The sequence below is a fragment of the Monomorium pharaonis genome, chromosome 3, assembly GCF_013373865.1.
Source record: "Monomorium pharaonis isolate MP-MQ-018 chromosome 3, ASM1337386v2, whole genome shotgun sequence".
Lineage (NCBI taxonomy): Eukaryota > Metazoa > Arthropoda > Insecta > Hymenoptera > Formicidae > Monomorium > Monomorium pharaonis.
In genome coordinates, this window is record NC_050469.1 from 11,563,665 (window position 1) to 11,579,539 (window position 15,875).

Here is a 15,875-nt window from a genome sequence, read left to right on the forward strand (position 1 = left end):
CAAAACGTTATAAAATTGTTTTCGCAAAAATAAATTCTTGTCTTATACCGTACGTACGAGCGATTCCGCGACAATATTGAGGGTGGCCGTGGATTGGCTCAAGATAGCTTTGACAGTTAATTTCGTAACCAATGAACAACGTTGAATTGCAGAATTGACAAAGTACCATTGACTGTGCGATAATAATTGCGAATCTACGAACATGATATTTGTTTTTAAACGAGAGAATTTATTTTAACTTGTGACATTTCCGTGAACGGCGGTTGGAATTGTATGCACGTGTAGCATTATAATATACATACATAATCATCGGTATAATGCACGATATTACGTAAATATACTAACACATTGACTGCGGCCAATAAAATGAACGAGATTTTATTCTGTTCTATCACACTAAATTTTAAATAATGTCCATGCAGAAATAATATTTTTGTTTGTTAATTCACTGCGGTAAACAGTTGCGAAACAAATACCTTGCTGCCGGGAAAGTCATTTTGAACAATGAGGTGAATGTTTTGGTTTTACTTGAAGTCCGCAAAAACTTTGATAAAGTTTCTAATGTCGGGTAAACATTGATTTCCATGAGCCAGTGTCGAAAGTTAAATTTTATTAAATTTCCAATTTACATTGCGATTTTAATCCGCGAATCATAAACGAATCGCCACAAACGCCGAAACGACCGTCCCGATGCAAGTAAGTGCAAGTAGATGAATCGCAAACAAAAGCGGCGCGTAAGGTCCCGCGGATCCGCGGGGCATCCAGAAGCGTAGGAGGCTTGGCGTAAGCGGTAAGCTTTACCTCATTTCTGGCAATTACAGGGGATGCCAGAATCCGCCGCAAGAATCAACCCACTCCGGCCGCGTGTGTGTACCATCCACCTCTGTTTAGGTGAACCACCCCTTCGCGGTGCGCGTGTGCGCGCGGACTCGCTCGCCCTGTGTTCGTCCCTTACACGTACTCACTCGTACACACACTCAGCGAACACGCGCGCACACAACAGCACCCTCTCGTGACGCTCACACGTACACCCCGGGTATGGTGGGGGACGAGACGCGCGTACGGCGTCATGGGAGCCCGTCCGCCCTCCTCAACCCCTGCGGCTACCCCGTCCGAGGAAGAGGGTTACCTCCGAGTCCTGTCGGGGTTGAGCACCACTGATCTCGCCATGTTCCCGGATCCCTGTCGCGATTGGTCGCGAATCCGACGAACGGCGCCGCCAATTCGTCGATCTAGGCCACGCCTCCGCGCGGCTCATGCCCGGACCACCTCTTTCACCGGCTAGTAGTCTTCGGGAGTAGTTGTGTACAGCTGCAACAAAGGCCACCCCGGTAGACGACGGCCGGCTAGTCCTCGTTGACACGACGCACGCTCAAGAGCTTCGACCTTAACGGGAAAGATTCCGTCTAGCCATCTGGCGCCTACGAAAGTGAATGAGAGAGGACGAAGTCGGACGTCCTGTCCAGTAATCGGAGGAATACGTGTCCTTCCATAAACGATGAGCTGAGTAGGGTGATAGCGGTGTAAGCGGATCATTCAAGAAATCGTTGAAAGACTCGGACGATACAATCTGGTGTTAGTAAACAATAGCGAAAAAGTATTACCTTTGAGAATTAACTGATGTCTGGTGATGAGTACATACTTAGGAAAATTTTAATGAGAGAACATCCGTCTTTTACTGTTGTCTAAATGATTGTTACGAGAGACAGGTCAGTTCCGTGTCGGCAGAAAATGTTGATGAAAGTGTCATGATCTACACCATGATTTGTGAAGAGGTGACATGTGATTGGACGTATGGAAATTCATAATAAAATTTAGTCCCGTATATTGAATGAGTTTCCTTCAATTCTACAAGAGCTCGAACACTGGGATGAATCTTAAGTTGAATTTAATTCCACGTTCATTGTTCAAGGTGATGACATGATCTTGTTAATTGATTGACATAGGCCAAACGTTCCGGCAACTTTGCAGTACCGAAGATTTTAGATCTGTAGAGCATCGAATGTCGTAAGTTTTATGAACTTTTATTATCCTGAAACTGACTAAAATAAAACTTCGCAAGTAGTGCGTGATATGTTGTCCGAAATGCACTTCACGGTGAAAGACACGTGTGCCAAAGAGTTTTGCCGTGCGATCGTCGATCTTTAGTGCATCCGCAGAGTCACTCGCGAGATCTTTAACCGGCGAGGGTGGTGATCCGACCTCAGAGCAAACTCCGGGAAGAGTTCACCGTGCGAGTTCCCGACGATGGATTCCCAGCAGCTCGTCGACACAGCCTCACAGAACAGTCAGGACATCGTTTTACCGAAACCGGCCAGTAGTACACCACGGCACAGCATCGACGCGATCCTCGGATTGGCCAGCCATAAAAGAACTCATCAGGAAATGGAGGACACAAGTCGTGACACACAGGAAAATACCGGTACCCAATTTACTCCTTCTATTAGTAATACCTGAAATAATTTAGATATTTCCTTATGAATAGGTTTTACAAATGTCTTTATAAGGAAATTGAAGTCAGGGGTCTGATTTAAATTTTCATTTTCTACCTTTGCAATGTAGAACTAATAGTAATCTCTTCTTTTAGTATTATGATGTTTAACATTTTAAAACTTTGCAACGAAATGAAAGTTATTGAAACAAAGATGTAATAAAAATATCTCTGTGATTTGACAAAAATCAAGATAGAAAACTAATGTAATATTGAGTATTTGCAATATGCTTAGATCGCAGCTAATTTAACATAAATAACAGAAATACAGTTTATTTTCCTTAGCAGTAGTTTCTCTATCAAAATTCTCGAATTAAACTGTAAATCTGCAAAAATTCGTTGCTTTCTCGGACCGTCGGACTGATGCACTCAGAAGTTAATTCATATTAGCTTCCTACGCCTTCAAATCCTCCTTGTAAGAGCATCAATTTTTTAATTACAAAACATCTTCCGCTATTAAAATTCATTAACTATAATCTCAATCGTCCAGTTAATTTTCTTTGCTACTATGCATTTACAGTTTATTAGTTGCCGTCGCATCATTAATCGCTTGTACATTATTCATTGTTCTCGACTCTTAATTAAAATTTTATTATACAATTTACAATTTGTTTATTAATTATTAATTAGTTTACAAGATTAGCCGATTTTCGACGCGTTTTAAGAATAAACGCTTTAAAGTAGCGCAGATGCAATCGGATATATACAGATAAACTTGTGGTATCACTGGCCTAAAACGAAAAATCAATAGCGCGTTAATAGCATAATTGATAGAAAACCTAACTGAATTTCGGCCAACGGCCGCGTGTAGTTTTTTCACGGGGTCCGATAATTTTTTCGCATTTACGGGCTAATTCGATTAGCAGACTAAACCGTTCCGCTGTCCGTCTGTTGAATCTTGCATCCTGCTGGACAGACACGATCAAGCGCCGTGAATTCGCTTTGCTATCCTGTCTGGCAGCTGCGTTACGGCCAGTAATGAAGTTTGATCGAGTTTCGATTAATTATCGCTGGGCTCACGTTTGATCGATGTACATGTCCTCTGTACGCCCGAGGATAAAATTTAAGAAAAATAATTGAGAAGTATAGAATCAAGAAAGTGATTGCGACGCTCGAATAACTGACACAATGCAATAATTAATCAATAATGGAATTAACAGCGATTATCAATTTATCACAAAGCAATGAAAATCAAATGAGCATTAGAATATTATTATAAAACAATGATTATTGATTTTAATATGGGAATTGCGCTACTTTGTTCAATTAAGTGCAATTATGCCACATTTTATCTCTAATTCAAAACTAATTTTCCATTAGAGTTTTCTCTTTGGTGGGGGTAATGGAAGCATTTCCATATCAACTAGTTTTCTAGCAAGAACAAATAAAAATAATAATAATTACACATTTTCTTAAACTAAAATAGAACAAAATCGTAATATGACACTTACATACACGCATACCTCAACGAAAGTTGTAATCCAAAGAAATAACGTGTAATGGCGCAAATAGGTGTATGTAGATGTAGATAATAATTATGATCGTTGCGTGATTTTCCACCGCACTGATGAAATCAATTTAGTAATTTACCGCACACTACTCCTTCGCTCCCTCACGAGACATTTATGCGCCGTATTATTTAATTTGTGCTCTGTATTTTTCGCAACTGGTAAAAATTTATTTCAACAGTGCAGTTGGTATTTTATTTTTGTCGAAATAGTTCTAGATACATAACATTAATCATATCTCCACGATCTATAATTTGATGATTAATAGCCTACATGTTTCCGAAAATAACTGGCCGCGATGATATTAATTATAGCGATCAATAATTAATACATTTAAGTCCGACTTAATATATGAGAGTCTATGTATTTCATTATTATTATTCTATTTAGTGTTGAAATAATTATGTACTGCAAAAAAAGTAAAAACAAGAGAAGACGGTATATCTTCTATTAAATATCTAAATAAAAAATTAGGGACCAATTCCACAACAATTACTAAACAAACAAATTAAAAATACGTTTGTCTTTCTAAATTGTAACACGCAAGATAATTATCTCTTGATAAAATCCTAGATTGTAAACGACATAATATAAGTCAAGTTAAAATTAATTTCCCCAATTTCAGTAACGTTTGGAATATTATAAATTACAATCATCACCGTTTTATTAAAGCTTAGGAAGCCTGCGGACAGTACATTGCCTAAAGCCCAGTCATTCTAAGGATGTACACAAAGTCCTGGCGTCAATTTCCTGACGCGGAACCGATGCTACACCTGTCGTGTACGTGTGATTCGACGCCACATGGGAGCGTTCGGCACGGACGGTAGCGTTAGCGTGTAATTGGAAAATCGTTAGTATCGCGACGTAGATCTCGTTTCTCCAAACTAGGCGGACACGCTAATTCAGCATCGAAACCGAACCGTGCGATCGAACCGACCCCGAGCGGTCGGTTATAGGGGGTAGCGCGTGCCTCCGCGTTCGCTCGATGAAACGTATATCCGATAATTCCTGTTTCGAGACACTTTCGTCTCGGCTCGCCTACGCTGCCCGCGAACTGTCGTTCGTGTCATTCTGAAAGTGCGCGCACACACAACAGGGGCGAGAGCGCGAGTTATCGACGCAACACTTTCGGCGGAAGGGTCGAAATCGACAAAACAATTTTGTGCCGGCGCTACCATTATTGGTACGATGCGCGGACGAAAAAAATGGGCAACACAGCTATCGGATATTACCGCCGTAAGTCATATAAATTAGCGTCATCGCGGAGCATTACATTCTAATGGCACGGGGATCGATATCATGCTTAATTTTCAACGAAGTGTTATTATATTGTTTCTCACGATAAGAGCTCTTGTTTCGATTAACAATGGCAGAAAAGAAGTCTTTCACTTTTAATAATTTAATAAACTGGAGTATATCGATACCGTGCTCACAACTTTGTTCATTTCTACGTCGAACCCGAAAATGACCAAGGCCACAATTGTCACACGACACTTTTAACATAATTTTACTTTGTGATTAATAGATTGACCAAAAGTATTTTACGTGAAAGAATTCCGTGCGATTTTAATGTAATTGCGTCAAAAATGTATTTTGGCAAAAGTAATAATTAATCTACAAGATATAATGAGGATGGTTTAATAAACGTCATAGCGTAGCCTCGATCAATAAAAACTTTATTGTCTCGTTTTTTTTTTCGGGGCATATATTTCCATTTAGAAAGCAATTTTCACTAAATTTCATAAAATCATCAAATAACTCGTAATCTTATCGGAGATGAAAACATCGATAAAAGAAATTACATCGAATTGGAAAATAAACGCATATAAAATAAAGTCATTCTTATCTGATTTCAAAACTATAACAAGCTCGAATAAGCCTGTCAAGCTTAATATGTTCGACGTAGAATTAATTGTCGGCGTTTATTCCCGAGGATTTACGTTGATCGTTTTTGAAGGAAATTATGGAGGGGGCCAGATGGACCAACCGCGAGAGAAATGTGCTAAGATAAAGACGGAGGCTGCTTAGCCGAGACCCAATCTTGTACCGCTAATCGAATTATCATTAATTATGATACCGTACGCGCGGGAAGAAAGGAGAGGTAAAAGGCGAGGGCCAGCCGCTACTAATAACTACGAAGGAGAGAGCACGTAGGGGTAACCGAGGCGCATGAGGAAGAGGGAGAAAAAGAGAGAAAAACGGGGTAGAGGAGAGATAGGTGGAAGCGGTTTTAAGTCGCTTCTTAAGAGGTGAATTGACGTGCCTACTAATGGATCGTGCCTGCCCCGTCGTCTTTCCTCCTCGCGTCGTTTCTTCCTCCTCCTCCTCCTCCTCCTCCTCCTCCTCCGATTCTTCTATCGCTCTTGTAGTTTTAACACAGGGCTAACAGGTCTGTTATCCTCAGCGGGAATCGGTCGTCTACTGTGCGGCCGCGATTGATCGAAATTAACTTGCTGGAATAACGAATGGCCGTTGTCGCGCGCGCGAACGCGATACGCGTTATTTGTACACGTGTCACCGTGCTACCTTGTAAATTTGGTATTTGTCAGTCTCCCGTTTTAGCTGTCGGACTCCCGAAATAAAGTCAAATCGTATTAAGCATAAATTGCCGCCGAAGTTAGACGGCGCGAAGCGGACGGGATTTATTGATGCGAAATGATTGCTACCTTATTACCCTCGTATGCGCTCTGTGAGTTTTGCAAACGTGTTTGTTTTTTGTATTTTATATATAGCAGACAATATATAGTATGCCAATACATAAATAATACTTAACAAAAATGAATTGTCTTTTATAGGACCGATGATGCAAATTTTGTATTGACAAAGCTCGAAAGTGACATTCCCCATAAATATAGAGTCTCACGGTCTTTCTGATAAGATAATTTGTATTTTCGTTTACTTTAAATAGATGAAACATGCCACTTACTATTTTTGATAAACACGACATGCCATATATACAACTAGTGTTCTTAAAATAAAGAGAAATATATATATAATAAGATATCTACACCGATACAACCGTTAATCAAATATTACTGCCACGCGCGCGGAAGATATACCTTTCTTTTTATTTAAATCAGAGCGCTCACCGTTCCCAAATAATTCTCCGCTTTTACCGTGTAATTCATTGTAATTAGTAATATTGCGGTATTGGAAAGATATATTGCAACTTGCGCTTATTGCCCCGACCGCTGGAAAGGATAGAAAGCGTAAGATGGATAATGGCGGGATAAACCGCATTAAACAACGTATTAGTCGGACACAAATGCGAAATCGCTTTCAGCTATACGCGAGATCAATCCGGCGACATACGTGAACAGCGACGTTAACACACTTCGAATTACTTCTTCGTCGTGTTACGAGTTCCCCAGCGATTGTCTAATTCCTTTTAACGCCGTGCGCTAACGTCGTTAACTTTCCGCTTCATAATTTCATCATCTGCCTCGCAAGTTTCACAATTATTCCGTCTAATTCAATTCGCCGATACCAAGTCATCTTTCCGAGAACGGAGCTATTAATTAATCGTGCGCGCGACTGATAATATCCATGCTAATTACAATAAACTACCACGGCAAATCATCGGCAACGATCTCGAACGCGCTAGTTATTCGCAGTGAATAATTAATTTCACACAAAATGGCTCACGAAACTGACACTCGCCTTAAAGAAACTTAATCAGCTTTTGGAAAAAAAAAAAAAAAATTCTGAATTAAAAAGGAATCAGACGAAGTACTTGTAAGAAGATAAATCGCTTCTTTGCAGAGTGAAGTGTGTTAATCGAACGATCAAATTATGACTCTTCAACGAGGACACTCAACAATCGTATCAACTGTATGACACGAACGAATATTAAATTATATTCGAAAGCTTTGCCAAAATAATTATCCTTGCAAATAAATGAAAATTTTTTTCATTTTGCCCGTCCCTTTTGAAAAATTCACATTTTTCTCGGCTGGCATGACTCGCGTTATCACAATTTCATTACTCGCGCGTGTGTGTACGTGTATTACCCCGCTCCATCTGATTGGAGTTTGTAGGAAATATTTACGACCTAGCTTTTACCGCTAAATTGACGCTAATCTGATCGCAGGCTCTGATATACGACCTACCCGCACTTATCAACGTACAACTGCAACTTAAAATGCAACATCTACATTTTGCAGTAAGCGCGTCCGCAATACAAATCAATATGTATACTCATTTGCAGCGTTACACATTTATTCAAATATTCTCCTTCGCAACTCGAGAAGCCTTAAAAAGGGCAAATATTCATAATTTTAAATATTCATTTTCCTCTATATTCTTTCTACTTTATTTCAAGCAAACGTATCAAACGTCTTTCGCAAGTTGTCGAATCAATTTTTGCTGGTAGCGTCTTGATAAAGACACAAAATTATTTACGTCTGAAGAGCTTAAGCCTCGTGCACCATTGATAATGTGTGCAAAAAAAAAATACGACAGTTCGTGACGTAAGGGCGTCGCGGATCGCGTCGCGTCGGGCCGGGCCGGAGCGCCGCACGTAAAAGCCGCTTTGTTAGGGGGAGCAATTTCGATCGCGTGACAACACCGGCGGGGGTATAGCAGGGGGCATCGGCGATTACGTGTAATTTTATACCCATTTATTGCTGGGGGTCTGTCTCGTTGTTTTTTCGGGAGCAAACTTTTCGCACTTACCGCCCGATCGCAAATTGGACGCAGCCGTGCAAGAAATGGACAGGCCCGACTAAATCGTTGACCTCCACCACGCGCGCTAGATTCGTCCTAGTGTGTGCCGGTGCTATTTTCTCCTTTTCAAAACACTTACAATCGTTATGTTATTAGAGGCTCCGGGTGAACGGTAAATTAAGTAAATTTTCTCAACGGCAAACGCACGCGACTGTGATGCCGAGACAAAAGAATCTGGATTTGTATGTACATTAATGTATTTAGGCTGGTGACAGAGAATCTTGATACAGATATTATTTTTTGTTGAACTTGAGAACAATTTCAAAGCCAAAAGGCACAAAATAAATAAATATCTATCTATCTAATGTCGAGACAAGGCGAACATGCGAAGTAAAAATAAGGCACAAAATAAATAAATAGCTAGTCACATGACGGAGACTAATTTCTCCTTAGATATAATCTTCTGTATGTAATCTTCGGTAATATTTTCTTTCGCAACAAGAAATATCCGGCGAAATAAATTCCTTGCGGAATTTATTGTTTAATTCACGTTTAAAGGTGTGCGGATTAAGTATTTGAGGTCGAATCGAATCAAATCGAATCTTTAATAACATGCTCGAAATTGAATTGAATTGAATTTGAAATTTCCGAGGCCGAATCAAATTGAATCGAATCTCTTTGATTCGAATGCGGAATTTGAATAAAATTTCCCGTTTTTACATTACATGCTAATTTAAATAAAGTAAATTGTAATAAAGTATTTTCAATGACATTCCTTTTTAATGGACGAGTAGATCCTTTTTAATAGACGAGAAAAATAATTGTAAGAATTTCAGAAAATAATTACAAATAAATGATGTGCTAAGTAAAAATTTATAATAGATATTACATATATAATAATCGTGAGGGTATTATACTGATAAATGAGCATTAAATATATATCGTAAATACATATACTGATTACAATTGTTATTATCAAAGTGAGATTACTTTAACGCACTTTACTAGGAAAATATAATAAAGTAATTTTTTTCAAATTTTGTTCTAAATTCCATAAAAATCATACAAAATGTTGAAACAAATTTACAAAGACAATTGTCGATCGTGCACACAAATTTTTGAATAGTTTAAAAAATTTAGAAACGCGGTAGAAAAATTTTGGAGACCGACAAACAATCAGAGACAGGAGAATTAGTACACGCTGACACAAGATTGGTCTCGCGGGAGATACAAATGAAACAATAAAAAAAAATAGGCGGTCGATTTGAAATCAAATCATCGATGATTCGAAATGGTCGAACTATTCAAATCTTTCAGAGTAAACCTTTCCACTGCAATTCGGATTTGAATTCGAGCTACTCGCACAGCTGTATTCACATTCTAGTTAATGTTGCGCTGTTTTCCTCGTAAATGCAATTTCCGCAGAAATAACTGTCACAAGACCGATTAACCTAATCGAGATTTCGGCGACGATTAGGTGCACACAATTCTCTTTTGCACGAGGATGGCGAGAGCGAATGGAAACCGGCGGCGGCGGCGGCGGCACCGTGCCGTTCCGCGCCAGTTTAACCGGATTACCGTCGCGATCAGGGCTTGCGAGTGGTAATTGGCGCGCGTGTGTCGCCGATCAATCGTACACCGAGCATCGCGCGGAATCTATTTTACTGCGCTCGGAATACCGAAATGCCTCGTGATCGATAGCCGACTACACTCGAGACGGAAGTCTGCATATATATCAGCATAGATGTAGAGAGGAGAATACGCCGGAGAGAATCGGCGTCGCCCCTGTCGGAAGACAGAGAGGGCGAACGGCGAATAGCGCGGTAGGGAGCGAGCGAGCGAGCGGGGGTGGATGCGCAGGCGGGCATCGGGCACCGGTATACCGGCAGACACGGCGGAAGTAGAGACGCTCGCACGCGGTGTGCAGTATTGGCGTAATTTGTGCAGCGATTAGCAATCGGTACGTCATTACCACGATTAATATTGACGCCTGGATAATTCAGGGCGTGGGTGTGTGTACGAGCCGTCAGTCAGTCACTCCGTATGCCCGTATGCCCTGCCTGCCTGCCTGCCTGCCTACCTGGCTTGCTTACGTGCGTGCGTACGTACGTGCGTGCGTGCATGCCTGCGTGCGTGCACGCGTGCACGTGCGCACATTACACGCGTGCAGGCCGCGTTCGCGAGCTGCACGACCGGCTCATAAAGCGCGGCACGCACACACACACAACACACAACACACACACACACACACATATGCATACATACATACACGCGCCATACGAATATACGTACTCGCGCTTGCCGTGTTGCGCGCGATGTCGGCAGAGATATCCCAATAAAGCCCGCACGCCACCGAACAATTAAATTATTAACTAGTAACGATAACGAGGGGCCGCCCCCGCCTGCCCGTTGATTACTATTATAACGCAGGCCCCACGCCGTCACGAGCTATAAACCACGCAAAAGGTACGTAAACAAAATAAATCGTACTTCCCGCCCCCCTTCGTCTTCGTCCACCTTAACCACTACGCGAATCCGGAAAGCGAAAGATCACTCCTCTCCTCTCTGGAGAGAGTCTTATGGAGAAGATTTGTGTGGTAATTGCGGAATTTCAACTTTGCCGAGTCGACGCAGGAAATATTGAAAAATCAACTCTACGCCTGTCATTGAGCACGTTGCGGTTAGACGGATGTCGACGAAGTTTGAAAATGAATTATATAAATAATTGAACGCTTATGGCGAAATCAGGTAACATATTCGAGAAAAAAAGAACACAAAAAGAATTCTATATCTTATATAAAATTCTATTGCGTACAATAGTACATAGTGTAATAAGGGCGGGAAGTTGACTTTTTCAGCACGAGTGTGAAAAGTGGATGTATGTACAAGCCGAAGGCAAGTGATTTTTAACAAATAAATTTTTATTTAAAACTAAAGACCGCGCTAAAAACGCAATTTAAAAACGTGATTTCATAATTCATCTTGCAATAATTATTATTTACACTTGAGGAACAGAGTGTTCCTCGATATTTCCCGAGAATTCCTTTCGAAAGACGCATGTGCTAATTCCGTTTTGTGATTTCTGGAGCTCGTTTCGAAGCTGTTTCACGTGGGATGTTTACCGCCTGTCGCTTTACCATACTCTATCCGTTGACCCGCTTAGGCAGAAACTCTATCCCCGCGGACAAGAACCCGATGACAGCTTAAGATTATTACCTCGAGCGTTATTGTGATACGCACATATGCGCGCTCGCCTGACGAATTAATAATTCGATATCCCGTACGCGAATAATCGACGAACCCGATATTCCATCTTACAAAGATTAAGCTCGCCCTTTCGCTTCTCCGTAAACAGCTGACAGCGTATGTGTACGTGTGTACGTATGTACGTATTACAGCAACGAGGAGGGGGGGAAAAAAGGATCGTCACGATTACTCGCGCCAACTTACGAAGTAATTTACTCACTCGCCGTTTTGTTAACTCGGTTATCGATTAACGCGACCGTTACCTCCTGCATCGGCATCGGTCATCCAGAAATTTAATTTATCGCAAACCGGGGTGGTTACTAATGTAAACCCGGCCCGCCGATCTCGCCGAGGAGAGATAACGCGTTTTACATTCGCTTACACTCCCCGACGAGAAGAAAAACTCGCCGCCGGAGATATCGATCGGAAACCAGTTCGCTAATTTACTCGCTCTTTCCTTTTCCCGCTCCGCTTTATTAATCCCCCCGTCAATTAACTCGACTAACAGCTCCCGATGATCCGGGCTGCGAGTGCTTTAAATAAATTAAATTTGCTGGGTAGTATTGGCCGGCATTAAGTACCACTGCGATGATAAAGACACACACTCGCGCCGTGTCTCGGGCGAGCAAAAAGAGCATCACCGTACACGCCGGGCGGCACGCGGGCGGAGACACTTCTCTCCCGAGGATCGATACGTGCGTCGGATTAAAGAGCGCGACAGGTGACAGTGGCTTTTACGAAGAAATTTCCGTCGAAACTTTGTGCCGCGCAAAGTGGCCATTGCGTTTCGTTCCGGAGATAAAAACTGAAAGAGTCGGGAGGAGCGATGGAGGGAGGGGGGGGGAGGGGGAGAGGAGAAGGGACCGAAAGGGAGAAAGATAGAAGGCAGCAGGGAAGAGGCAGGAACGACACCGGTGATGGTCCACGGGAAGACAAATTCTGTAATCCTCTTTGGTCGGCGAGCTAAGCCCTCTGTGTGACGGCATACCTTTCCTCTTTCTCTTATTTCCTCCCCCGTTCCGTCCCTCCTTATCTCGCCACCGTCTCCTCCCACGCCGATCAAGGAAATTAGATTCCGAATCGACAGCCGTGCTTAAGTACAAACGACGCCGTGGTGTATCCTGCATCGAATATCGAGCAGTATCGGCGAGTAGAAATCCCGTTTTTTTTCTTCACGAGAAGAAATTTTGTACGCGTCGAGGAAACGTTTGTATAACTGACTTGGCAATAAGAGCACTCTCATCTCGGTGAGACGTGAGAGAAATTCACAATTGACTGCGACAGCGATCGATAGGAAATAAAAAATAAAGTATCTATGTAGCAAAGTTTTCCGTAATATGCGGGATTTATTTAACATAATAGAATATCAGATAAGTAGAGTAATTATGTGTGCAACAGCAGAGAAAAACAACAAAAATAGAACATCATTTTCAGTGATTAAAGAAATTCTATCTTTTACCACGTAAAAATGTACTTAGTAATTGAGATAAATAATGCATCAAGGTTTGAATATGAAACGCAAGTATTGCGTTTAAAAAAATGTCACATTTCTTTTTAATTAAGTGTTCGGTTAATTAGCGCTGGATTTAACGATTCTGATTATCACCTCTTCTCAGGCCGAGTTAACTAAAATATCGCCAAGGCCGGAATATTAATCATTTTGGGCATCTAGTTTTTGATTATGGATACCGCGTTAGTCGTATCAATATTGGACAGGAAATTCAATTAAATACGCGGCACGAGTTTAATGTACACATTCCGCGCGGCATCGGCGAGTTTACAAAATCATCGCGCATCTATCCTTCTTTATCTTTGATGCCGCTGATTTCGCGCAAAATTTTCGCGTCAGCTATCAATTTTCATCGTTCGTTCAATCTTATACATATACATATATATATATATATTATTAACCGTTTTCACACAGTCGCAAACTGAGGACATTCGTGAATCGTAAGAGCGACGGCTTTTTATCAGATAAAACTTCAAACTTTTACAAAATCGTTACCTCGAGATATACCGCTGCCGCTATTCAGCTGCCTGATCTGATAACCGCGCGAAAAAAAATTGTCATTGCGAAATAATATTGGATTACGGGTGTCTAAAAAAGCGCGAAAGTTCATCGGTTTCATGCAACCATCTTGACACTTGATTGGCGGTTGACCGGCTTCTCGTTTTATGAGCCAAAGTACGACTTTCCTTTAACAAAATGCCAACGGGACATTAATTAATTTGACCGGCAGTCGGATATTATCATCCGCGACTGATCTGCGAAAGCACGTATATTTGTTGGAATCAATTCGTTTACCTCTAATTCATCATTCGCGACATTTGCTCGCAAATATATTAAATGCGCGCTTTGGGATATATATGCGGTTTACACTACAAACAGGGAAACGAACTCAACTACCCGGGCTAGCCCGGGTTTTAATAAGCGCCTAACAATGCATAACTTTTGACATATCTGTTGATTTTTTCAAGACCCGTTCCGCTCGACCGCGTCGTTAAATTTCAGAGAGCGAAAAATTTTAATTCCCATCATGGACACGCGATTCGTTTGCTCGTATATCGATATTAAACTGCATACTATTGGATATTTATGAAATTGCTGTCTATCAAAGTTAGTACATGTATTTCGCAAATGCCACACGCGAAACACTAGTGAGATTGTCTTTGCACAATGATTTATTATTTACGCCATTTTCACACAAAATGTAATCTCTGAAGAAAAAAATGCAGTATGATAATGACAACAATTATTTTATTGGTATAAATTATCTAAAAATTTACAAACAATGTGACAGCTACGCATCTCAGGCAATTTTTATTTATTAACACAACTACGTTGTATAATCGAAGTAAGCAATAACGTCGCCACGTGTGAAAGCGTACGGTTTAGCCACTCGCGTAGCTGCGATTCGTGCATTTTATATCTCACTTACGGACACGATTGCGTGTGTATCGTTCTCCGGGGAATGACGCGCGGCACATTAACTCGCCGCTAACGCGCTTCTCAATCGGCGCCTTAACTCGATTAAGCCGCCGAGAAGAATCAAAAGGCCCCCATGGCGTTTTGAAATTTATCAGCGATCAGTGTGTTGGCCCATTAGAGCCGGGTCCCGGGGAGCGGAGCTACGAATCTCTTCTCTCGCCGGTCGCTCCGTCCATTATACTATCTCGCCGTGTCAATCTCTTAAGTAGCTAGAGTACCGACTAGAGGACCGCTTTGCATCCGCGCGATACCATCTCCTCCGTCGCTCGTGACCGCGGAATACCCGGCGACTGGTCTCTCGTTTATCCCTCTCCGAGATCATGTCACAAAATTGCTCATCGGGACGTTTCGTCCTATTCGCACCGATGAGAACGCAGAAAACGTAAAGCAACGTTGCTCCGCGGGCTCCCTGAAACACACACTGAGCAGAATAAGGACTCCGATAAGAGGCAACATGAAAACTGCATTAGTGCAATTTCTGTGATTTACAGCGATATGAATGTCGCTGTCGATGAATCTCTTTTATAACGGAGTCTGACGTGATTTATATACACGGGAAGAACGGTTTTTTTTTGCTGGAGCTTTTAAAAATTCAGCTAAACATAAATCTGAAAATTTGGTCGGACAATCAAATAATTATGTAGAACGTTTAGACATGATGAGAGGGAGAGAAAGAGACAGAAAGAAAGCAACGCTGTAAAAAATTTTAACGTTTTAGCTCAAGCGTCCTGTATAATTAATTTGATGTGATATAACAAAAAAAATTATTTTCACATTTATATCTAGCTTTATTTTTAAATACTTTAGCAAAATCGTTTTTTCCACAGGTCTTGTACATAAATATATTTTCTCATGCTGATGTAAAATTTTGATATGGCATAAAATTCTAATATAATAAAGTAGCGAAAATATAACGAATCGTTTTTATCCGTTCATCACGAAAACGAATCTTCGTATTTGTATCTCTTATTGCGTT

At 41.2% G+C, this 15,875-nt stretch overlaps 1 protein-coding gene across 4 annotated transcripts in view; it reads left to right on the top strand.

Annotated features, from left to right (window-relative positions):
• Positions 1-1,258: 1,258 nt before the first annotated feature.
• The window catches only part of LOC105839944 (retinal homeobox protein Rx1), a 48,015-nt gene continuing 33,398 nt past the window's right edge, over positions 1,259-15,875 (top strand). For all 4 annotated transcript variants that reach the window (XM_036284336.1, XM_036284337.1, XM_012686603.3 and 1 more), the window contains exon 1: positions 1,259-2,422. In XM_036284336.1, the coding sequence (XP_036140229.1) occupies positions 2,248-2,422 (175 nt within the window). In that variant the 5' untranslated portion in view covers positions 1,259-2,247. The remainder of the gene's footprint in view (positions 2,423-15,875) is intronic.